The 23,796-nt window shown below is 34.9% G+C and overlaps 4 protein-coding genes and 1 long non-coding RNA gene across 7 annotated transcripts; 3 read left to right on the top strand and 2 right to left on the bottom strand.

Annotated features, from left to right (window-relative positions):
- Nucleotides 1-185: 185 nt before the first annotated feature.
- On the bottom strand, nucleotides 186-2,653 carry LOC111800633 (ribosome production factor 2 homolog). The gene is made up of 6 exons (XM_023684420.2): nucleotides 2,416-2,653; nucleotides 2,049-2,252; nucleotides 1,117-1,362; nucleotides 803-1,045; nucleotides 652-717; nucleotides 186-468 (listed from the first exon to the last, which is right to left on the bottom strand). The coding sequence occupies exons 1-6, from the start codon at nucleotides 2,482-2,484 to the stop codon at nucleotides 328-330; spliced, it is 969 nt and encodes a 322-aa protein (XP_023540188.1). The 5' UTR covers nucleotides 2,485-2,653; the 3' UTR covers nucleotides 186-327.
- A 966-nt stretch (nucleotides 2,654-3,619) lies between these two features.
- Nucleotides 3,620-11,551, top strand: LOC111799917 (polyadenylation and cleavage factor homolog 4). Of its 3 annotated transcripts, XR_002815934.2 has the most exons (8): nucleotides 3,621-4,429; nucleotides 6,327-6,428; nucleotides 6,736-6,990; nucleotides 7,379-7,492; nucleotides 7,577-8,029; nucleotides 8,237-10,174; nucleotides 10,800-10,974; nucleotides 11,077-11,551. XR_002815934.2 is itself a non-coding variant. In XM_023683437.2 (7 exons), exons 1-7 carry the CDS (start codon nucleotides 4,049-4,051, stop codon nucleotides 10,812-10,814), a joined length of 3,252 nt encoding a protein of 1,083 aa, XP_023539205.2. In that variant the 5' UTR covers nucleotides 3,620-4,048; the 3' UTR covers nucleotides 10,815-11,075. The 3 variants fall into 3 exon arrangements, 2 of the variants coding, with proteins under 2 accessions (XP_023539205.2, XP_023539204.2); XM_023683437.2 differs by lacking the exon at nucleotides 11,077-11,551 and having other exon boundaries at nucleotides 3,620-4,429; nucleotides 7,379-7,486; nucleotides 10,800-11,075; XM_023683436.2 differs by lacking the exon at nucleotides 11,077-11,551 and having other exon boundaries at nucleotides 10,800-11,075.
- Nucleotides 11,552-12,779: 1,228 nt separating this feature from the next.
- On the bottom strand, nucleotides 12,780-13,429 carry LOC147791544 (uncharacterized). Its single transcript, XR_015422286.1, has 3 exons — nucleotides 13,243-13,429; nucleotides 13,086-13,156; nucleotides 12,780-13,010 (listed from the first exon to the last, which is right to left on the bottom strand). It is a non-coding gene; the product is annotated as an uncharacterized LOC147791544 (long non-coding RNA).
- Nucleotides 13,430-17,111: 3,682 nt separating this feature from the next.
- Nucleotides 17,112-18,873, top strand: LOC111799579 (putative ribosome biogenesis protein RLP24). Its single transcript, XM_023682964.1, has 5 exons — nucleotides 17,112-17,281; nucleotides 17,673-17,786; nucleotides 18,060-18,173; nucleotides 18,267-18,403; nucleotides 18,495-18,873. Exons 2-5 carry the CDS (start codon nucleotides 17,706-17,708, stop codon nucleotides 18,667-18,669), a joined length of 507 nt encoding a protein of 168 aa, XP_023538732.1. The 5' UTR covers nucleotides 17,112-17,281; nucleotides 17,673-17,705; the 3' UTR covers nucleotides 18,670-18,873.
- A 3,384-nt stretch (nucleotides 18,874-22,257) lies between these two features.
- Nucleotides 22,258-23,478, top strand: LOC111800174 (uncharacterized). The gene has a single exon (XM_087126049.1). It carries the CDS (start codon nucleotides 22,405-22,407, stop codon nucleotides 23,317-23,319), a length of 915 nt encoding a protein of 304 aa, XP_086982175.1. The 5' UTR covers nucleotides 22,258-22,404; the 3' UTR covers nucleotides 23,320-23,478.
- The last annotated feature ends 318 nt before the right edge of the window (nucleotides 23,479-23,796 follow it).

Here is a 23,796-nt window from a genome sequence, read left to right as displayed (position 1 = left end):
TTTTGCAGTATGATGTGAAGAGCTTGGGGTAAGAGGGGACAGGAGAGGGAGAAACCAATGAGGTTGAAGGCACATTCTGTTTGCTACAACAACTCTGTGTCCTGCTAACCAATGAGGTTCACAGCCAAACTCTGCAAAAACCTGAAGGCTTTAAGATGATAAAAGGCAGGTTTGCATGTAAAATCAAATTGGAAACCATAGGCAAAATTGTATACACGCAAATAAATAGTGTCTGCTCTGTCCACATAATTGGCAAGCTACTATGCATTTCATAACAGCGACTCTAGTAAGAAGAGATTTGGATCAAACAGTATTAGACGAGTTGAACTATTCTGAATCTTCTTTTGGTTTTTCTGAATCTTCTTTTGGTTTTTTAGAGGCTGGCACGTCATCTCTGTTTTTCATTTTCGCTTCGCGTCGTTCTCTCTTCACTCCCTTTGATTTGTCGGGTAGAGCCACATCTCCAACCTATGAGCCAAAATTGAGTATTGAATTATTCAAATGACTGACAGAACTGTGCGAGGTGTAGTTAAGTTCCTATTTTGGTGATGAACGTGTGGAGTTTGATAACATGAAACATTTTCAATCTCAGCTGGATATGCAAGCATTGTGACAGTTGGAGAGAACACATACAGATAGAGAGGGAGATACCTTTTGATCAGGAATATATATCCTTCCAATCTTGCCATGAATTGCATCCTGGCTCACATTTTTCTCCTAGAAGAAAGTAAACACATAAAGATTAGACAAACAGCTTAGTAAACAAAATGAAGGTAATTCATTTCAGAGATAGCCATTAAACCTTCTTCTTAGCCTGATCCTTGGCTGTTTTCATGGCTTCCTTCCTTAGACCATCACTAGGCAGCCGGTGCCGGCGAACCACCAAATCCATTGAAGGACCGACTTCAACTAGTTCCATTCTAGGAACTACTGAACCTGACTTCTTCATTCGCAGTGCACAATGAGTGAGAAATACTTTATTTGGTGAGATGGCTGTACATACATATACACGGTCCAACCCAGCAAGATTTATATTCTCCACAACCTGCAAAGAACATAGATATTTAATATCTAAACATTCACGTTCAAGTCAGGCAAAGCTGCAGGGTTTTATACCTCTCCACGGAACATATCAAGCAAAACTTCTTTTAAATGCTTCAGCTCTTCCACGTTCTCAAATCCTTCGCCAATGAAAGTAATGAAAGGCTTTGACCCGACACGTGGAGAAAGTTTCTTATCGTATGTGAAAGAATGCATTGACTTGAAATTTTCAATCCCAACCTCAATTAGATCATAGATGTGATGATCATAGGTTCTCGCTATTACAAGATTATCGGGTCGTTTCTTTGAGTGAGAACCATACTGCAAAGAGGTGCAATAAATACATCAATAAATAGCTGGAGACATAGAAGCAAGAAGCTGGTTACCATGGACATTTAGGAGTCAAGCAATGTACCTGCTCTCATATTCTATAATAGCAGAGGAAAAAAGATACAGAACTTGAACCCATGAAGACAAAGGCTTTCCAATTAAAAAAAATAGATACCTCTCTTAGATGAACACGACTCTCCACAATGGTATGATATTGTCCACTTTGAGCATTAGCTCTCATGGCTTTGCTTTGGGCTTCCCCAAAATGCCTCGTACCAATGAAGACAGTATTCTTTGATTATAAACCTATGATCATTCCCTAAATTAGCCGACGACGTGGGACTTTCATCATCCAACAGCGTCATGAATTGAAGATCTCAAAATTCTTAGTAGCTCAACTTACCCAAAAAAAAAAAAATGCACGTCATGACTATGCTAATTTACATAGGTTCATCTGTCTTAGAACTGCTAAGTTCTTCGATCATTGAAGACATCTAAAGATCATTAAGGGGAAAACTAGAGGTGCTCATCCAAAAAAATCAAGTTTTACACAAAGCTCTACGCATCTGGAACTAGTATCACATGAAATCATTCTTTGTGATGAACAGTAAATAAAATACCTTCGAATGGGAAAAATGAATCGTAATTAAAAACTGAAATCATTCAGTGTTACGCACCACGATAATACTGCAATCAGTTTTGAGAGAGAAAAATTCCAAAGATGAATCGCCGCCATTTTCAAATGGTTTAATTCCTTCATTCCTACGAGAATACTTCACGGCACTTTCTTTCTTCAGGTGATAAATTTCCGTCAATACTTCATTCAACACGCCGCTCGTTTTAGTGCCATGAAGTATCAGCGTCTTCTTCCCCGTCTCAACCTGCAGTTCAAGTCAATAACTTAATCCAACAATACAGAAAAAAACAACAATTGAAAAGATCATAAAAACTTCTTTGACATGCTTTTAAATCAATCATTAAGCAGACACTCTCATTTTCCACACGCATTGAGAGATATACAGATCCGGGAATGCAAGAACTTACAAGTTTGGGAGCACGTTTCTCAAGCTCTCGTTTAACTTTACCATTCTTGGGAGTTCTAACTTTCAACATGGTCCACGGCCGATGAGATAACAGAGATGAGATTTAGGGTTTTGTTGCTCAACTAGCAGAGAAATATCGACCGTTCCGGCGACTGTAAGCTGACGCCGATTTTGGTGAACTTTTTGAGGTGGTCGTCCTGAACGTTAGGGTTTTGGGGGCAAATGGGGAGTTTCGGCAAAATTCTTTATTTAAAAATATCATATAAAAATATATATTTTTTCATAATTTTAAATAATAACCTCCAAATTTCAAAATAATAATAATAATAATAATAATAATAATATATATATATATATATATATATATATATATATATATATATATATATATATATATATATATAGTTATGGATGGAAGTGAAATAGTAATATTTATTTTAAAATACCACAAACTTGGAAAGAATTTAAAAAATACTTTCTTTTTTTGAAAAGTGTTTTAAAAATAATATTTTAAATTTGTATTAGTAATTTAAAAAAATATTTTTACCATTAATATAATGGTTACTACCATATTTTCAAAGTACGAATGACGTTAATACCCATACATTTTTAAAAAAATAAAATTAAAAGTTTAGAAATGAACTCTAAAAAAAAAAAAAATAGACACCAGTAAAAATCTTTTAAAACCTATTTTTAAAAAAAAACTAATAGTTTTAATGTTATTTTTTAATATTTTATTTATATTTTTAAAATATAATATTAACTAGAAAAGTATTTTTAAATTTTTTTAAATTTTTTTTTAATGAAGGTATTAATAAATTTTTTTAAAATTTAAAGACATTTTTAAAAATATTTTTTAACACTAAAATTTCAACAATTTCAAAATTAATTTGACTATTAATTTTTAAAATTTTAATTTAACTCTTTTGGCATATACGAAATTCTCAATTATGTTGGTTTTTTTTTTTAATTTTAGATTAATGCCCAAAACACCCCCAAGCCTTTCGTCATCTCCCGCCACACCGCCACATGAGTGGTTCATCGTTCTTGATAGTCGTGACCGCATCAGATAAAAACTCGATAAAAGGGAATTTTACTAAATATGAAGTATTTTTGTTTAAACAAAATTAGAAGGAAATAAAAAGAAAAAAGAAAAAAGAAAATGGAAAAAATCGGACACAGCTGAAACTGGGGCAAAGCGTTTTATGCGCGCTCTCTCTCTCTCTCTCTCTCTCTCTCTCTCTCTCTCTCTCTCTCTCTATTATAACAAAGCCAGGCTGAATCTCAATCCAAAAGCTCCCCTTTCTTCCCGGTTCATAGTATTCCTTCCGCCTAATTTTAGCTGTTTTTGTTATTAGTAATCATTGTAAATCTTCTTCGTTCTCTGTAATTTTGGTAGGATTAGGGTTTATTCTGGTGCTCTCTTGTACAATTTCAGTGTTCAGTGGGGTTTCTTTTTGTAATTTTCATGTTGATTTTGTCCGAACGTGTCGCTGGTAGGAACAAAGGTTATTGAGATGTTGTCGAATTGTTTTTTTTCATTTGTTTTCGTTTTTGTATCGAGGATGTAATTGCAGAGAATTGGAATTAGATTAGGTTTAGGATTAGGGTTTTGGTTTATTTCGCTTTTGCTGATGGAAATGGAGAGCTCGCGGAGACCTTTCGATCGAACGAGGGAACTGGGTTTGAAGAAGCAGCGACTGGCCGATGAGGCTGAGCGCGGTGGGAACATTAATGGCCGGCCGTTTCCGCAGAGACCAATTGGTTCGGGGACCAATATTGTGCAACCCAGATTTCGAGCAAGTGATAGAGATTCGGGAAGCAGTTATTCTGGTCGAGGGGGGTATCAGCCTCAACCACTGCAGCATCAGGAGCTTGTCAGCCAATACAGAACAGCCCTTGCTGAGCTGACTTTCAATTCGAAACCAATCATCACGAATTTGACCATAATCGCGGGTGAAAATCTCCAGGCTGCAAAAGCCATCTCTGCCACCGTTTGCGCCAACATTCTTGAGGTGAACCCAGTTTAAACTGTAGCAGCGTTTTGCATTCCTCTAATTGATATATCTTTTTTCTTTTTCTTTCTTTTTTCTTTCTTTTTCTACTTTTTGTGTGAATGACTGTATGGGAAATTAGTATAGAAGGAAAAGAGGAAATACAGAAAATGTTTTGTTGTTGACGTGCAGGAGTAAAATTGTAAGTGCAATGGTATTAATGAAATCCATGAGTTTATACTGCGAGTTCAATTGTCTTTTGTAGAAAGTGCAATGTCTTGGTTGTGGAATATATAAATGCCTCCTATAATACGTTGCTTAATGCGCTATCATCTTAGTACTTGAAACTACCTGATTTTTATTAGTAAAAGCTTTGTTTTTAATAGGAGGTGTTGTGATAATGGTGGTTTTGGTGTGGCTGTCATTCAGGCTGCTGGTATCAAATGAGACTTTGCGACGATATCTTAGTTACTCTTATAAGGTTGATTATATTGAGCTAATTGCAAATTTAATTTATAAATCGAGTTGAACCGCTGTGGAGCTTGTCTTCTGTAATTGATTGACTCCCTTGTGTACTGAAATTGATGATTATATTTGTTGGCTTGCTGTTAATTAAATTGATGCTAAATCCGTTATTCATGGACAATAAATAAATCTGTACCCAATAAAACTACCAATTGAAATATAAGCACCGATCTGAGTTAACAGGTGATACCATTTTGACAGGAAGCTAAAAATCTTTCATCTATATGATAGATCATTGATCTGGTAAGATTTTAGCAGGTTTGATGAGCTAGGATAGTAGATAAAATTCACGTGCTTTTTTGTGAATTTGTGTATGTTGAAAGAAGCTCTCTATTCAACCAGAAAAAATGTTGCACAAAATTTCTCCGCTTGGAGTTGCTAGTTTGACTGCACTGTAGTTGAAGTTTTGATGCCTTAGGTCTTCCTATCATGCTAATCCCGTTTTTTAAGGGGCTTTGTGGAGTTTCTTCTCTTCTCCTAGTCCTAGTGAAGCTTGCAATGTGAAATGCTACTAGGGAAGGATTAGTGAGTTTTAATGTGTTGTGCACCACATATTATGTTGTTCCAGTTAGCAGAAATGGATATAGTCACGCACCAGTTCTTAAACCTTAGATGTGATTCTCATAGGTTACTTTGCTCCTAATTTCCTCTTACTTGTGTATGCTTCTGGAGTAATGTTTGAGCACTAGAACTATTGTTCTACCACTTCTTTGTTATTTTATAACGATGATCTCCAAGACTGCTGGAGGTTTGATTCCCTTGATATGTGTGGCGTGCATTGTGGCCTGTGATTCAATGCATGTTACTAGTTTGCTGCCGGAAAAATTTTGAACAGTTAACTTGTTTGTATAGTTGTAGGAGATTATTTTAATATTTCAAGAGAATGCAGTATTTGCTGCCTTGAAGCTTGATTAGCCATCAAATACAACAGTAGTGCAGTATTTATCTCCAATCACGTTTGACAGATGAATTGAGTTACTGATTTGCTGCCTTGGCACCTAAGATTTAACCTTTCTCCCTCATTTAAAGATCCAAACAAATATTATATATTGTCATATTTATCTCAGGTTATGTGTATGAACACTTCGATGCACATCTATATGTGTTTTTATGTATTCTTATTTTAGTATGATATGCATCGTAATACTGTACTATTTTTCTCTCTAAAACTGGATATGACTGTTGTTGGTAGTTACATAAGGTCATTTCTCTACATTGTTTGAAGCAGTCTGTAACTTGTTTCTGTGTGTGTGTATGGATGCATGTGCATGTACAATATGCTTGCTGATGAGAATTCAATTCCTTTTTATGGGGCATTTATGTTTGGCCCTACAATTGTCAATTGTTCATCTGGCAATCTTGATGCTATATTAATTTCTTATATATGTGCCAGGTTTCCAGTGAGCAGAAGCTACCATCACTTTATCTATTGGACAGTATTGTGAAGAATATTGGAAGAGACTACATAAAATACTTTGCAGCAAAGCTGCCCGAGGTTAGATTTTTGTTCTGTGCCCTCTCCCTACCAAGAGACACTCCCCCCTCCCCCCTGCGGAACGAAATAAATTGTATGTCTGTGTCTACACTAAGTAATGCTTCAGAATGCTTCCTCGATGCTTTTTCAGTATCATTGTTCATTTTCTTGAACTGATATGAAGATAGCAACATTTATGTCATTTTCCAGCATTATTTAACAAGTAACCTGCGTCCCATCAAGTACAACAATTCTATAGTAGTATTCATTACTACTCATTGTATATCGATTATCCCAAATTTATAATATTTTTTTCTATCTTTTGTAGGTATTCTGCAAAGCTTATAGGCAAGTTGACTCTCCTGTACATACAAGTATGAGACATCTTTTTGGCACCTGGAAAGGAGTGTTTCCTCCTCAAACACTGCAGGTTATCGAGAAAGAACTTGGCTTCATAACCAACAGTGGTTCTTCTTCTGGGACCATATCCTCAAAGCCAGAATTGCAGTCACAACGTCCACCCCATAGTATCCATGTAAATCCCAAGTATATAGAGAGACAACGGCTTCAACAGTCGGGCAGGGTTAGTGAAGTTCTGTTTCCACTATCAGCTATGATCCTCACAATTGTTCATTTGTCCTTCTCATAGATTGAAGTCATTATTGGCTTTTATAAGTGTGACCTTTTAATCTGAGAATCTGTTGTCCATACTCTAGATTAAGTACACAACTGATACTTGGTGATGTTTTCCTGTTTTCATCCAAACTATGATGTCTTTATTCTTTCCATTGACATAAATTAATAACCCATTCATTTTCTATTGTGTGTAGAAATAGATTTGTTTCTAGGGTACTTAACTATACTTTTTTTAACCCAAGAATTTCCTTAAGTTGTGAAGTTGACTTGTTACTCTTTTTTATTATCCTTATTTGATTTTTTTTTTTTTTTTTTTTTTTTTTTACGTGGAGCAGGTGAAAGGAATGACTAGTGATGCTACTATTGCAACTACAAATGTAACTCAGGATGTTGCCCAAGCCAAAATTAGCACTGGACGTCCATGGGCAGATGCTTCAATTAAAGTGCATGTAATTTTTTTTTTTTTTTTTAATTCACATTAGTCATTAGTTTTTAATTCCCTCATGATCAACACCATGGTATAAATCTTGCAGGACATTCAGCGTCCACTTAGAGATGCACCAAATGATATGGCACAAGAGAAGAACATCACGGCTGCATATGCAGATTACGAATATGGTTCCGATCTTTCGAGGACTCCAGGTATCGGAAGAAGGGCTGTTGATGAAGGGCGAGACAAACCTTGGTCTACAACTGGTAGCAATTTGGCAGAGAAGTTATCTGGCCAAAGAAATGGGTTCAACATCAAGCTTGGATATGAAAATTATCCTGCACCCAGGTCTGCAAACACTGGTGCACGTCTACTGCCCACGCAAAATTTTTCAAGCAGCAGCAGCAACCGAGGATTGTCTACTAACTGGAAGAACTCTGAGGAAGAGGAGTTCATGTGGGGTGAAATGAACTCTATGTTGACAGGTCATAGTGCATCTGCCATTGCCAGTAGCATTGGGAAAGATCAATGGACTCCTGAGGATTCAGATAATTCGGTAAAGCTTGAATATAATTGAGGGAACCACTTTTTCCTGGTCTATGATATCTTATAATACCAATAATTGCACTAGTTACATTAAGAAAGAGAAAAATGTGATTGCTACATACTTCCATTTTTGTTGTTGTGCATTTTCAGGTTTGCCAACTGTGAACAATTGACCATGTCTTATGTGATTTATTGTTGAGTTTGTTTCTACGTGCAGGGTATTGAAAATAAGCTATTAAGTTTACGAGATACTGGGGGAAGTGTTGATAGAGAAGCTTCCAGTGATTCACAATCATCTGAGCAGAGAGAACTGGGGGATTCTGGACAGCAAAGGTCATCAATGTGGCAAGTGCAGGAGCCATTGTCTCTGGATGGGCTGAGAGGCGGGATTCCTAAAAAGAATTCAGCTCAGTCGGGAGGATATGGTACCACTCTTACTGCCCTGTCAGGTGGTAACTCTTCTGTGGATCAAATGGGAGGTCGACCACAAATTACATCGTCGAATATTGGAGCTTCAGGACATGAATTTCTGAACAAGGGAGGTTCAGGGTCCATTGGGACTGTAGGCCAGCAAATATTTCCATCACGAAATGTTGCATTCGCATCTGGACAGCCACCCTTGCATCAACGTCCCCCTTCACCATTGTCAGTGGATCATATTCCTCATCAAATGCCCAACCATAAAACTTCTTCATTTTCTAACCTTGACCCACGTAAAAGGCATTTACAGGATGCTTCCCTTGGTCGGCATCCCAACGTTCAGTCAGATAACCTTAAAAAACCACAGCCTCAGGACCGTCAAGCTGCAGCCTCCTCCATACCTACTTCTCAACCCAGGCAGCCGTTCTCTTTATCTGAGTCACTAAAACCTGATGTTAGGCAGTCCGAACTTTCAAGACAGCATGCAGTATCTATTCCAGGCACTGATTTTGGACCTCCTTCATCAGCTGGGACAGTTCCAGTTCGTTTACCTGCAGAAATTTTGGGAGAGACAAGCACTAGTAGTTTGTTGGCTGCCGTAATGAAGAGTGGAATTTTTTCCAACCATTCAATAGCCAGTAGCATGCAGCAGAATATCAGCTTCCAAGATGCAGGAAATATGCAACCCCATTCAAACGTCAAACCTCCACTACCAAGCCGGTCTTCTCCTGCTCATACTCAGACGACATTCTCAGAGCCAAAGACTGCGGGAGAATCTTCATTAGGTCCTCTTGAAAGCCCGTCAGCTCTGGTTAAGCTATCTCAAACTAAGGTAGAAGATACTCCGTTGCCATCTGATCCACCTTCACCCTCATCTCCTATGACTAGTGCATCCACGGAAACTTCAAATGTGGTAAACGACTCTTCTACCCCAATTTCTAACCTTTTGAGCTCATTGGTTGCAAAGGGCCTTATATCTGCTTCAAAAGGAGAATTAACAAATAGTGCAACTTCCCAAATGCCTGCACAGCCTGAAAATTTGAAGTTAGGTGATGCTGTGACATGTTCTGTACCAGTTCCTTCCATCCCCGCTACTTCTTCCAGTCAATCATCTACGATACTTGAATCATCCTCAAAAGCTGCTGCTAAGAGCTCCACTAGTCCACCTCCATTTGCCACAACTGAGATAACCAACCTCATAGGCTTTGAATTTAGTTCACATGTTATTCGAAAATTTCAGCCATCTGTGATCAGTGGACTCTTCGACGATATTCCATATCAATGTAAGATCTGTGGTCTGAGACTGAAACTTGAAGAACAGTTGGATACACACTTGCAGTGGCACACATTAAGAACTGAGGCAAACAATTCAAATAGGACACCAAGAAGATGGTATCCAAGTTCAGATGATTGGATTTCTGGAAATGATATACTCTTACATGATGCTGCCACTTCTCCGGACAGGTGTGACATGATGGAAGAAGTTAATGAGCCAATGGTACCTGCAGATGAAGATCATTTGGTCTGTGTTTTATGTGGTGAACTTTTTGAAGATTTTTATAGTCATGACTTGGATAAGTGGATGTTCAAAGGAGCAATGTATATCACCATCCCATCAGCGGTTAGTGAGATAGGAAGCACAAATGAACAAGTTGCTAGAGGACCCATCGTTCACACAAAATGTATAACTGAAAGTTCACTACATGACTTGGGACTGGCAACTGATATTAAGATGGTAATGTTCTTGATTCTTTATACTTCTGCAGGACTTGATTTGGGTTTACAATCGTCCAATGGTCTCCCTGATGACTTTATGTGTTGTTCCTAGACTCTTTTTTTTTTTTTTTTTTTTTTTTTATTTCCTTCATGTTCTTTTATGGAACGATAGAGAGACTTGGAGCCTTAGAAAATCATATTTTCGTTAATCTTCCAAACATACTGCTGAATGCTATAGCAGCGGACTGGTAAAGTCAGGGAAAAGGTAGAGCCTATTTTATGAACTGGGTTGGTAGAATCAAGTGTTTTGTTCCCCGTTTGAGATCCTACTTGCCATTCAATCAATGGAACACCTGAATCATAATCGTTTTGTTCTTTTAGTTCTCCATTGTGAGCTCTTTTTACTGACATTTAGGACCTATAAAGCAGACCCTTTAAATTACATGATATAGTGCCTACTCGTGTCAATACATTTTGACACGACTGCCACTGCACACTGAAAATATGCTCAAATCTGCATCCCTGCCTTGTATTGATGCTGTGCTTGAGGTTGCATGCATTTTCTTGATGGTTGACACTTCTTTGCACACTGAAAATTTGCGTGTTATTAATCTAAGATTCTTTACATTGTGTCTAACCTACAGGAAATGGATGTATGATGCTTCCACTGCAAAACGTCATAGAGGAACAACTCTGGTGGGACGTCCTGCTCATGCAATCGGCGGGGTTACGAAAAGGGAGTATGAGTACGAGTGCTTCGCTTTTGATAGTTTTGTTGAGTGCCAAAAAAGATTATAGGGGAGTGGTAGCTCTATACTGGTATTTTCTAGCTTCCAAATTCCTTTTTGTTTTCCTTCTGTTTTTTGCCTACAAAAGATATATAGTTGAGAATACATCAATGCAATGATCATTTTTATTCAGATCTTGACCGTCTTGTGCGAATTTTCACTTAACATCAATATCTGCTGTTATAAATATGAAGCAGTGCACCCCTAGTCCTGGCTGCTTCGCATCTCTATCGACGACGAACTAGCAAAGTGGTTTTGGTTCACCATTACTTATTTTTCCCTGTAACTTTCCCTTCTCTTAGCTCTGCGTAGACAGTAATGGAGAGTTGTTTAGGATTCTCCAGCTCTTGATAAGGGTTGTTCACTTGTCTTGCGGGTCTGGATATGACTATGATGATGTTGGATTTTGCTTCTATCATTTGCCCCCCACCTTGTTTGGCTGATTGGACAAGCTTGGCATGGCAGATATCGTTATACTTATGGCAGATTTATCACAATAATTGTATTCAACAATCATGAACTGTGGAATTATGATAACATTTGTGTTTGAATGTCCATTAGAGCATTGAAAAGATTCAAGTGATTTGACTCATGTAAAATTCCTTGCATTCATAACCTTTTGCCAGCCTTTGGACACAGGTTCATGTGCCCATTATAGCAGGTACAAAATATGATTGCTACCTCAGGCTAACAGACCCCCCTCCTAAATAGTTTTTAAAGTTGATCTGCTCTTGCCTCTAATGAAGTAGAAAAGATTGTGTGCAACTTTAGAGAACATGGTGTTATTATATGTTCATTTTAACAACCATAATGTAAAATAAATTTAGGGCTAATTTTTTAACTTTTCAAAATTTTAACAATATTTTTAATTTTAAAAATATATATATACTCTTTCCTAATTTTGAATGGAATCATGAGGGCTCGTTCAGGAAAAACGACTTCCATAATTGTATGATGTTCACTTTGAATATGAGTTCTTGTTTAATTTAAACGATATTTCTTATTTATAAACTCGATGTTCACTTTGAATATGAGTTCTTGTTTAATTTAAACGATATTTCTTATTTATAAACTCGTGATCTATTTCTTATTTATTAAAGTCAAATAAAATTTTTGAACGAAAAAATTTTGAAAGTTCAAAAGAAGTTCAAAAGTAATTTTAAATCAAACGGGTAATAATTTTCATAAATTTTTTAAGGCGTTTTTCTAAAATTTATTGGGTAATTTTTTTTTTAGGAATGAAAAAATTAGAAAACACTTCCTTTATCTCTTCAATAATTATTGGTTATTGCTAATAGCTGATGGCTTTTCACTTGAAAAACTACATCAACTTTTTAGTGTCCATTGACAGATTCCTTATTAAAATGAATTGTCAAATCTATGCTAAGTAAATTTTACTTTTTCAATATTGTTTCTTTGTTTATGTCTCAATCTTATTACTTTTCTTCCCTTCTTATCTCCAAAACTTTAACACTTTTTTCTCAATTTTGTAGCTCGATTGACTTAGACTCGAATTTTCCCTTTTTTTGTCATGCTTATCTTACAATTTAAAAAAAAAAAACCCGATTGAATGGATGAACAAATATTATTTTTTAATAAAGAAAAGAAGTAATGAATATCATCGAATCATTACTATTGTTTTCTTCGGTATAATATACTTAAAGTTTCTATTTAATATCTAGTTTTCGAATGATTTTAGAGCTTAGGGTTTAGGGATCAAGTAAAAAGTTTCCCTCAAACTCGAGAACCGGGTCTCTAGAACAAGCTAATTTTTAAAAATAAAATCACAAATTTAATATAATTAACTAGAGAAAAAAACCAAAAAAGAAAAAGAAATTAGTAGACAATACTATATTCCTCATATAATTATGAAATGATGATGAAAACATCAACATTTGTTGTAATATTTTTGGATATATGTGCATAAAACATATCTTGAGTAGAAAAAAAAAATGAAAATTGTATAAACATAATTCAAGGCTTCTCATTTTGTGTATAAACATAATCCAAATGTGCTTCTAACATCATCCTTGTCTTCTCCCATTCTTCATCTTCTTCTCTTATTGTCTACAAATGAAAGGGAAATCCGCCATTAAAATCCAAAGAAGAAAGCTTAAAAGAAGAGAGATGATGGGTACTTACTTGGGGGAAATCTGGCCATGAATCTGCTTGGATCATTCCATGGCTGAGCTTGTGGTGGGTTTCTTCAAAACCTGCAAATTTTCCGGGAAAGAGCAAGAAAGGGTGAGAAAATGGAAGGTGGAAGTGAAAAAGGAAGGGTTTTTTGAAGTGGGTTTACCTTGTTTGGTTGGTAGGAAACGTGCAGTGGCTGATTGGGAAAGGAGGAGGAAAATGAAGAAGAAGCCATGGGAGCTCTGGTTCATTTTCTTCAGTGTTTTGAAGAAGAAGAAGGAAAGCGAGAGAGGGAGAGATTGTGTCTATGTTGCCTTTTTCAAGTCACATGGAGACACCCAAACAAGGCAGTTATGGGCTTAAAATATGCCAATAATGCTACAAATTCCAACACTTTTGGTGGGCCATGCTCACTTTGTAAGAGTTCTAACTCCACTCCACCGCTCATAGATATTGTCTATTTTGACCTATTACATGTTGATGTTAGTTAGGTTTCCACACCCTTTTAAAGAATGTTTTATTATCCTTCTCTAACTGATATTTGATCTCACAATTCTCCCTCCTTCAGGGTCATCGTCCTCGTTAGCACACTACCCAATAACTGGCTCTAGTACCATTTGTAACAGCTCAAACTCATTGCTATCGTTACATATCGTTGTCAGCCTCACGATTTTAGAATATGTTTACTATGGGGAGGGTCTAGCCCTACTCCGATTAGTGCTTTGCACCGTCTGGTGACTGACTCTGATACCATTTGTAACAGTTTTTACTCACTGCTAGTAGATATTGTTCGTTTTAGTCCGTGATATATTGTCGTCAGTCTCATGATTTTTAAACTTGTCTACTAAGGAGAGGTTTCCACACCCTTATAAAAAATGTTTCATTTCTCTCTCTAACTGACGTGAGATCTCACAATATTATAAATGGTATCAAAACCAAACACTAAATGGTGTGCTAGTGAGGATGTTGGGCCTCCAAATGGATGAATTGCGAGATCCCACATAAGTTGGAGAGAGAAACGAAACATTTTTTACAAGAGTATAGAAACCTCTTCTTAGTAGACGCGTTTTGAAACCATGAAACTAACGATGTTACGTAACGGATCAAAGCAGACAATATCTACTAACAGTGAGCTTAGATTGTTAATTTCTTTTTTTTATATTTTAAATATCATTCATTTTTCAAATAAAATATCTACTTATATGTTAAATAGTATAAAAAATATATAATAAAAAAATATAAAAACAAAAAAAGACACGACAAGGCAAAAAAGAAAATAAAATATGCTTTGTTAAAGTAAGGAAAAAACGATTGTTACTTTTATGATTTTTTTTTTAGGGTTTCATGTAAACCTCAAGACCAAGGGAAACCAAAAAAGAGGTTTATTTCTTTATTTCTTTATTTTTTTTTATTGGGATTATATATTGATTTGTTTATTAAATGTTGGTTTTTCACTGTTCATCTGTCTTTAAATCAGCATTCTCGGTGGCACACTGTTCAATGTCCAACTTTAATACCATTTGTAACAGTTAAATCCATTGCAAGCACATATTGTCTACTTTAACTCGTTAGGTGTGGTCCCAATTTTTAAAACGCGCGAGAGATTAATATTTTGTTTATCTCGCAAAAATTAATTAAAAAAAAAAAAGAAAATAAGGAAGTTGTTGGAGAAGTCAAAGCTTAGGGGAGTGCCATGGACGACAGTTGTCCGCCATGGCCAAAACCAGACAAGCTTTCTCTCTCCTCATTATTTATTTGTTTGTCTCTCTAATCTTTCAGAGATGCACGTGACAAACAGTTTCCGAACACACTTCAATACTCAAATCCGAATTTGATTCTTTCTTTCACTCATAAACAAATCAAATCCCATCACCATTTCTAACCCTAAAAACCCCTTTAAATATCGTAAAATTACTTTAAATTGTATCTCTTAGGTTTCGAACCATTGAGTCCACACTCACAAGAACGAACCACAAGACTCTTAAGAACCATAGAAACCTATCGACTCGGTTCTAATCGAGTCAATTTGATATTGTTTCACTCTTAAACACTAACTTAAGCCTCGTGAATTTCTTTTTTATTAATCAGCTTGACGCATTATCTCAACACCTTAGTTATGTAAACCTCCGACCAAATTCTTACATTAGGAGCGTATATTTCTAATTATTACGATCATGTGGTTCCTCTAAGTTTGTTTACCCAACAAAATGGCAAAATAAATAAATAAAAATGCAAACTCAATTCTCGTTCGAAATGACCAAAAATCGCGTATGACATAAACTTGATGATAAGATAGGGAATCAATACGAGAGGAATAAGATTCCGATTACCTCGGGGCAAGAATATTGTCTGAGATTCGATTTACTCCACAAGCAAAATCGATCATGTCTGACTTGAATGATTCTTGTTGATCAAATATCTCAAAACAAGAACACTTGTTTGAGATTCGAATCACTCCACAAGCAAGATTGATCATGTCGAGTTTGAATGATTTTACATGCAACCTAAACTACATAAAATTGCAAAGAAACTTAGCCATTGGCTAAAGAAAAGCACAAATGCTTCTTTTACTATATTTTCCAAGTCTCCTTACAAATACAACATTTGGCTTTATAGCCTAAAAAATGAAAATATTAGAGGTATTCCAAGAATGGTAACATTCATACTTTATGACTATAATTAGCAATTATGTAAATGTAACTTAGTAAATAAAAAGTCTTAACAGTAACTCTACATTGTAACCCACCCAAAATTTATAACAATCAAACTTCATTCTTTGGCATGAATTGAAACATCTTTTGATAATTTTGACAATCTTTTTTTAACATCTTCATTGAAATATATTGTATGATTGATGTCTTTTGGTTCATATCACTTGATATCAACTTAGTTTATTGCGATGTGGATACGACAACAACTTTGGGAGTAATTTTCTTGAAAAATATAAACTTTAAAATTATGTAAATTAATAAATTAAGTAATTTTATTTAATTAAAAATAGATATTATATTGGAAATAAAGAATAGGGCGGAGAAAAATGGGGAAGGCTCTGGAAAAAGTGAGATTCGGAGGATCTGATTTTTAGCAATTGTCCAAATAATTTTGATGGGATTGCTGTCTATTTCAGTCCTTTTTGTTGTGCTAAATTCTAATTTTAACCCTTTTTTTTTATAATTTATTTTTATTACTTAATTTTATTATTATGTTTTATTATTCCAATTTTCAGCGTTTTAACATCATTTATTTAAATTTTTAAATGATCCAAATTAGATTAAAATAAATAAATAAATCGTCACTTTCTTATTATTACTACTTTATATAATTATGAAAATAGATGCAATTTATAACAAGTTATGCTGATTGGGCCGAAGATAGAACGAAAGGCCCAATGTAGCTTTGTGGACAACAGCCTTTCGATTTGGGCCTTAATGGGCCTAACTTTGACTGGGCCGTAGAGTTCTGTTTTTTTTTTTTAATTATACTATATATATTTAAAAAATGCGTAAGCCAATTTTTATTTATTTTATTATACGATTTTATAATTGGATTTAGACAAAAATGCCCTTATGTACGATTTTCCTATTTTCTTTATTTTCTTCTCCTCAAATTTAATTTAATTTGTTTTGGTTTATTATTGTCGTTTATTTTATCTAATATCATTCGTCTTAATAAATTTTAAAGTTTTAAATAATAAAAAAAATTATTTATTTTAATTTCGGGCTTAAAAACAAAGGAGACAGTAATTGAGGTGACAGTTGTTATGGACGTGGGCAATAAATCGATTACAACAACTATTGAAGTGATTTTATCTATCGAGACACTGAAAAGATAAAGGGTAAAATTGTCTTTTCGATCTATGGTCAAAGTCAAAGGGTATAAAAATGCTTTGTTTTTAAAATGAGCTATCTTTCCAAAACTTAAGCTTTTGGGGTTATTTTCGTAAATCACTATGCCACGCTATTTTTCTTTAGAAAAATAAAAAGAAAATACCCAGCGCGCTGTGTAAATAGAAAAAAAAAATAATAAATAAATAAAAGAAAGAGGAAACCCTAAACCCTTCTTCTTTTACAAACCGTCTATCCCTCCCGTTGGGCTACTCGGTGTCGCCGACGCCTCTCTCCCGTTCGCCGTCTTTCTTTCGCTCGTGCGCCATAGTCTCCCTCATAGCGGGTTTAATCTGCGCTGATTTTCTACTCTCTTGACTGGTAATCTCCCGATCTCCATCTATGCCTTTCTTCTCACTTGAAAAACGCAAATTAGAACTTGTCTAATGATAGGATGGAGGAGTTGTTTTCATTAATTCATTTGTTTTCAACAATTTCCGAATAGCAATGGAAAGAAAAAACTGCTTTATGGAAAATTAGGACTTTTCGAAGTGTTGCAAGTCCTATTAAACATACAAATTATCATTATATAAATCTGCGTTTTTAGTTAAAATCTAAGTACGCAGTGCGAGTTTCGCATGGTGTGGATGTATGTTAAATTTCGGAAATTGTTAGCTTTCTTAGCTGAGTTTTTTCTATGTTTTCAGTCGCCCTTCTGAACATATAAGGTACGGTTCATTTGATTTTCTCTTTCCGGTGCATTTTGTTGCAGGAAATTTAGGCTTGCTATTTGTTCAAGAAAAGAATGAGGTTAGAGAAGTGTTGGTTCTGTTCCTCCACTGTATATCCAGGACATGGTATTCAGTTTGTTCGCAATGATGCGAAGGTAAGCGTGTAATGTTGTTTTTCTTTTCTTAAAGGCGGCAAACTTTCATGTTTTGGGCTGCTTGTATTTTCTCGAGTTAAAATTTTCTTTAGTTGCCAATCTCGTGTAATGCTTACGGAATGGTATGAAAATACCATCCTATTCTATCTCGGCTTGTTCGTGGTCCATTGTTTGCTATGCATATTAGCCTGTAGAAATAGATTTTTGTTCTTGTGGAGCTTTTGAATTAGTGATAGTGTGGAACTCAATGTTCCTGATATAATTTTTCTGCAGATTTTTAGATTTTGTCGGTCTAAATGCCACAAGAATTTCAAGATGAAGAGAAATCCCCGTAAAGTTAAATGGACCAAGGCATACAGGAGGTTGCATGGAAAGGATATGACACAGGTAAACCTTCTCGATTAAATTTAGGAACAAGTTGTTTTGCAACTACAAACTTTCTGATGTCTCTTTAACTGTTGTTTCACATGTATTATCCAGGATTCAACTTTTGAGTTTGAGAGGAAGCGCAATAGGCCGGAGAGATATGACAGGAATCTCACAGAAGAGACATTGAGGGCTATTAAGAAGATCGACAAAGTCAGAGCCGAAAGGGAGGCAAGGCACATTGCACGCAGGTATTAAACTTCTTCCATTGCCACTCGTTTTATGCCTATATGTTTGTTGAATACTGCTAGAGGTGTAATTCGGGATTGTTGACATTTACAGGATGAAAGGAAAGAAAGGAAAGGAGCTCAAAGAGGCAAGGAAGGAATTGGAGCAGAGCATCAGTATGGTCAAACCACCTGCTCTTCTCAAGGAGGATCCTTCCCTCACTCTTCCAAAAATCCAAGTCAAGGTGGCACAATCACAAGCAGAGAAAAATCAGCCTATGGAAGAATGAGTTTGTTTCTCTCTTATGTCACTATATCAAATATTTTTGTCGTAATTATTTTTTCTCATAGCTTTAACTGCCACAATTCTTGTGCACGACAATGCGCGGTAGTTCATCCTTGTCTGTCCTACACAAGCATGGCTGTTATGTTGACGTTCTTTTGAGAGTGTTTTTCTTTAAATACAGATACTTATGAAAGATTTTCTTGGATCATCTCTTACTACTGTTTTTATTTGTATTTTTGCATATCTCTTGCTTACATTTTGTTGAAAAGGGTGTTAATAATTACTTCATAATGGAGATTATTCTATAGATTGATTATAGGTGGTGATGACTAACAGGAGTTCACCCCACCCACTGGTTTTAGTTTCCAGAAGTGTTTTTGCCTGTGAGGAGAAAGCCCATAAGCCTCTTGCTTGTTCCTCTAATTGCAAAGAAACTAGCCCACACCAACTGTGTGAGTTCCCACACCAGTTGGAGAGGAGAACGAAGCATTCTTTAGAAAGGTGTGGAAACCTCTCCCTAGCATACGCGTTTTAAAAACCTTAGAAACCTTTCCCTAGCAGAACGCGTTTTAAAAACCTTGAGAGGAAGCCTGAAAAGGGAAAGCCTAGAGAGGACAATATCTGCAAGCGGTGGGCTTGAGCCGTTACAAACAAGTCTCCTCTAAACTTCTCTCTCTATTATGCGCAGTTCTGATCACCATAGTTAGACATGAAATTTTGACCATAGATAGATACTTCCATCTCCTCCAATCACCTCCTTGGAGTTCGCTTTTTTGGCAAGAATACTTATCCAATCATGTTCTTTAGCTTCATTAATTCTTGCTTAAATCTGTTTTTGGATCTTCTACCTCAGTTCTTAGACCATTGGAGTGCTCTACACAAGGGTTTCAAATTGTTAGGATCCAACTGGTTCTGGTATGTATCTTTTAGCCCTTCCTCTTCAACATTCATCTTGGCTTAGACTTTCTTTTAAGAATCATGCAATAGGCCTACAACATTTCATATCTCTTCACTATGACCTTCTCAGATTTTGATTTTGTACTAAATGTATTAGGGTTAGACAATTGTTCCGTGTGAGTAGTTAAGTTCTTCATATTGGTTCAGACACTCACAAGTATCACCCATGTAAAGAACAACATTTCACAACTCTAATCCACTGCCCACAATTGTTTTTTTTTTTTTTTTCCCCTACAAATTTGAACTTCTTCCAATAGAATCTATATTCTTGCCAATGTTTGAAAGTTAGGGATTCCGTTTTGGCTCTTACATGGACATTGATTGTCTTTTCCCATTAGGATCTCACTGATATCTGGGTGTTAAAATGCTCCATTTTCTCGAACAATCTTCCCATTTCCATCATTTTTTAGAAGTCAAGATCTATGCTTAGAAATTGGCCTTGGACACACAATGGTAAGTAGGAATGCAGGATTACAAATTAGGATGAGCGGTCTGATAATAAGTTCATGAGCTTAGTCTTACTTCACCGTCGAGAAACGAAAGAAGACTTCCATCTCCCAGCAAATGAGCTTAGTCTTACTTCACAGTCGAGAAACGAAAGAAGACTTCCATCTCCCAGCAAATAGGTGTAATAGGTCTAAGTTACCTCAGAAGATACCATATGGGGCTACCAATATGCCTGAAAATATTATTTAATTAATAAAAAAACACTTTTAAGAATATTGAAAAGAAAAATCTCCACCATTTCCCCAATATCAGTATTATGTGCCCCGGGAGACTTGAGTTATTTTGATCTTAATTTAAATATTAGATTTATGAAGTTTGACTTTTGCATTTTAGGCCAACTATATTTTAAAATGTCAACCATTTGAATTATTTTATTTCGAAGAAACAAGTCGGTTTAATATGTTATATAAAGAAAAGAAGTGTGATGTAATGTCAAATGTGAAGGATAATGTCGTAACTTTATGAGTCTAAAGTCTTGCCTAATAGATCAATTAGTTTTAAAAAAAGTCTTACTTGCTGGGAAGGTCTGTTTGATATCCAAAAATTGCTGAGTCGGACCTAAATGTTGGCTAGGTGAGTCGGATCTAAATGTTGGCTAGGTGAATCGGATCTAAATGTTGGCTAGGTAAGCATCCTGTAGTAAGAGGAGTAGTTATGAGTTATGAACCCTGAACCATGTAGACCATTCCTATGCGGATTCTAGTAGCAACTTTTTAAGATTTAAGGACTTTTATACCGTTCAAGGATCAAATATATAATTTTTAATAAATTTTAATTATAAAAAGTAAGTATTTAACGGATTCTAAAGTTTATAGGTAATGATGATGTCACATTCCTATATGTATTTTGATACCAATAAGCAATATACGTCATAAGACTACGTTACAATATATTTTATTAATTAAGTTGAAAGTATTTGAGTTTAATTTAATGGGTTAGACTATCCACATAGATTTACAAACTTATCGGACACATAATATGTTTGAATGCAATAATAATAATAATAATAATAATAATAAAATACTTTAAATAAGCTAAAATTTATAATTTTTTTAAGAAATAATTTAACGTGAATATTACAAAATCTATATTTTTATATAAAATAGAAAGTAGGAAGCTTTCTATATTTCCTCAAATTAACCTCTCATACAAAATTATAAATAAAATTAAGACATATTTATTTGTTTTTTTTTCGTTTGGATATATTTATTTCTATTAAATATATTTTAATTATTAATTACATAGTTATATAAAATTAGATAAATATACATGAGATTTTATTTAGTTTCATATTTGGTATGTCATGAAAAAAAGAACAAGTGATTGGGTCAAACTTTTCTTTTGTTGGATAAACATAAAAGCAACAACCTTTTTCAATACTAAAATAATAATAATAATAATAATAAAACACAAAACTTTGGCCTTATCCACACATTATTTTCATAATTATTAATGCAATAAAAAAATATCATAGGAATATTTTTTCTAAATATCTTTTATAAAATTCGAGAATACAACAATAAACTAATTGGAATATTAACAATTAATTCATAAAATGAAATTCAAAATAATATTTTTATCTAAAAACTCTTTGAAAAAATTTAAACTTTATAATACTCTTTAATTTAAAAAAATATATCTATAAATTTTTTAAAATTTTAATAATATACTTAAATTTTAAAAAAATTAAAAAAAAATAATTTTACCATTAATCCGTTAGTATTTTATTTAAAAATATTCTTAATTTTCTAAATATTTAAAAAATACACTTAACTTTCAAAGTTTAATTAATATTTTAAACTTTTTTTTTTTTAACTTCAAAAACAGTTTTAAACTTTTTTAAAAATAATTGAAAAGTTAAAAAAATTAGTTTCTACTAAACGACTTTGTCTCTATATCAATGGTAAAAAAAAATTAACTTCCTTTTTATGAAAATAATGCTACTTACAAAATTTTATAGATATTTTTTAAACATACTATTATTTTTTTATTTTTTTTATTTTTTTTTTGTGGAGGTACATTAATAAAAAAATTGAAAATTTAACGATGTTTTAAAGATAAATTAAAGATAAAGTGGGTTATTTTTATTAATTAAGTTGAATTTTTCACCATCATCCTTAATATATATATATATATATATTTCCCATTTTTCTTGATTCTTAGGCAAACAAAGAATTATTCGTCGCTCCTTTTTCCCTACTTAAAAACACAAGAAACACCTTCAAATTTTCAATTATCCCTTTCTTTCTTGTTGTTGTTGTTGTTGTTCTTCCTGATGAGGAGAAACATTGCCGCTTGTTACAGTGAACACGCCGTCAAAGTCTCCGATTCTTACTGCTCCGCCGCCTTCCCTCATCCCCATGTCGTCTTCTCCAAATTCCCATCTCCCACTTCCCCTGTTTCCGTTTCTTCCACTTACACAGCTAATATTTCAACCCTCCAAAATCCTCTGCTAGTTCACCTCCACTGGACTTCCATGGAAATGGGTCAATCCTTTACCATCAAAATCAATTCAATTTCCCATCGAATTCTCACCGGAAAGGGCCTCAAATCCTTCAAATCGGTGAATGATTCTGTGATTTCGGTCTTCTGGGACATCTCAGAGGCCCAGTTCGACGCCGGACCCGAACCCACCAGTGGCTTTTACGTCGTCGTTACGGTGGATTCTGAAATCGGGTTGTTGATCGGCGACGAGAGGGATAAGTTGGTGAAATTGGGGATTTTGGAAAGGAAATTCGATGCCCAGTTCGTGAAATTCTCTTTGGTTTCTCGAACAGAGGAGTTTCCCGGCGATGATTTGGTTTTTTTGACCAAGGCTAGATTCTCCGATACCGGTAGCCTCCATGAGATTCTTGTCATGTGCGGCGGCGTTGGCGGCGAGGATTTGAGAAACCAGAGGCTTGCGGTGTTCGTCGACAAGAAACAGGTGGTTGAAGTGAAGAGATTGAGGTGGAATTTCCGAGGGAATCAGACGATTTTTGTAGATGGGTCAGTGGTGGACATGATGTGGGATGTCTATGAATGGCTTTTCCGGCCGGAACATGCAGCGGCGACGGCGACGGCGACGGCGGCGTTTATGTTCAGGAGGAGGAGTGGATTGGACAGTCGGCTGTGGGTGGAGGAGGAGGAGAAGAAGCAAGAGAGGAATGGGTTTTCTCTGTTGATTCGAGCTTCTAACCGTTCTGATTGATTTTGATTTGATTTGATTTTTGGGTTTTTTTTTTTTTTTTTTGTTTTTAGTTTGAATTATTTCATTTTGTTTTTTTCATGTATAGATTCATATGCAAAAATTGTAAATTTGTATGTCACTTATATAAATAATAAATGAGTTTAATTGTTTTTTTATTAATTATTTTCATAATAAAATTAGAAATTCAAACGGTCCCAGAAGCGACGAACAAGCCTTCCACGTACTATTTAAAATCTGTTTGACTCACGAATACCCTAAACTCTTTAATATATTTTATAAAACTCAAAATTTTGTTTCATAAACTCGAAACCGAACTGAATTTATTTAGTTTCAGAAAAATTAACTCAACCTAACTCGAAACGCTAATCCAATCAAACCCAACTCGTACCATTTGGGTTATGGGTCTGTTCAGGTTGTCGGGTTTATTTTTTTTAAATAGTTTTTATTTTCTAATTAATTATATTAAAAAATGTAAAA

Source organism: Cucurbita pepo, chromosome 8 (genome assembly GCF_057944985.1).
Source record: "Cucurbita pepo subsp. pepo isolate OVF chromosome 8, ASM5794498v1, whole genome shotgun sequence".
Lineage (NCBI taxonomy): Eukaryota > Viridiplantae > Streptophyta > Magnoliopsida > Cucurbitales > Cucurbitaceae > Cucurbita > Cucurbita pepo.
Note: the sequence above shows the minus strand (reverse complement) of the source record. Positions and strands in the feature narration are given on the sequence as shown.

Bases quoted from the DNA above. Each gene is read 5' to 3' on its own strand.
- LOC111799917 (XM_023683436.2), top strand. From the start codon at position 4,049: ATGGAAATGGAGAGCTCGCGGAGACCTTTCGATCGAACGAGGGAACTG. The intron at 6,991-7,378 runs GTTAGTGAAGTT...TACGTGGAGCAG, and splicing joins GGCTTCAACAGTCGGGCAGG to GTGAAAGGAATGACTAGTGA. The intron at 8,030-8,236 runs GTAAAGCTTGAA...TTCTACGTGCAG, and splicing joins CTGAGGATTCAGATAATTCG to GGTATTGAAAATAAGCTATT.
- LOC111800633 (XM_023684420.2), bottom strand. From the start codon at position 2,484: ATGTTGAAAGTTAGAACTCCCAAGAATGGTAAAGTTAAACGAGAGCTT. The intron at 718-802 runs GTTTAATGGCTA...ACTTTCTTCTAG, and splicing joins AGGATCAGGCTAAGAAGAAG to GAGAAAAATGTGAGCCAGGA. The intron at 469-651 runs GTATCTCCCTCT...TTTGGCTCATAG, and splicing joins TATATATTCCTGATCAAAAG to GTTGGAGATGTGGCTCTACC.
- LOC111799579 (XM_023682964.1), top strand. From the start codon at position 17,706: ATGAGGTTAGAGAAGTGTTGGTTCTGTTCCTCCACTGTATATCCAGGA. The intron at 17,787-18,059 runs GTAAGCGTGTAA...ATTTTTCTGCAG, and splicing joins TTGTTCGCAATGATGCGAAG to ATTTTTAGATTTTGTCGGTC. The intron at 18,404-18,494 runs GTATTAAACTTC...TGACATTTACAG, and splicing joins GCAAGGCACATTGCACGCAG to GATGAAAGGAAAGAAAGGAA.
- LOC111800174 (XM_087126049.1), top strand. From the start codon at position 22,405: ATGAGGAGAAACATTGCCGCTTGTTACAGTGAACACGCCGTCAAAGTC.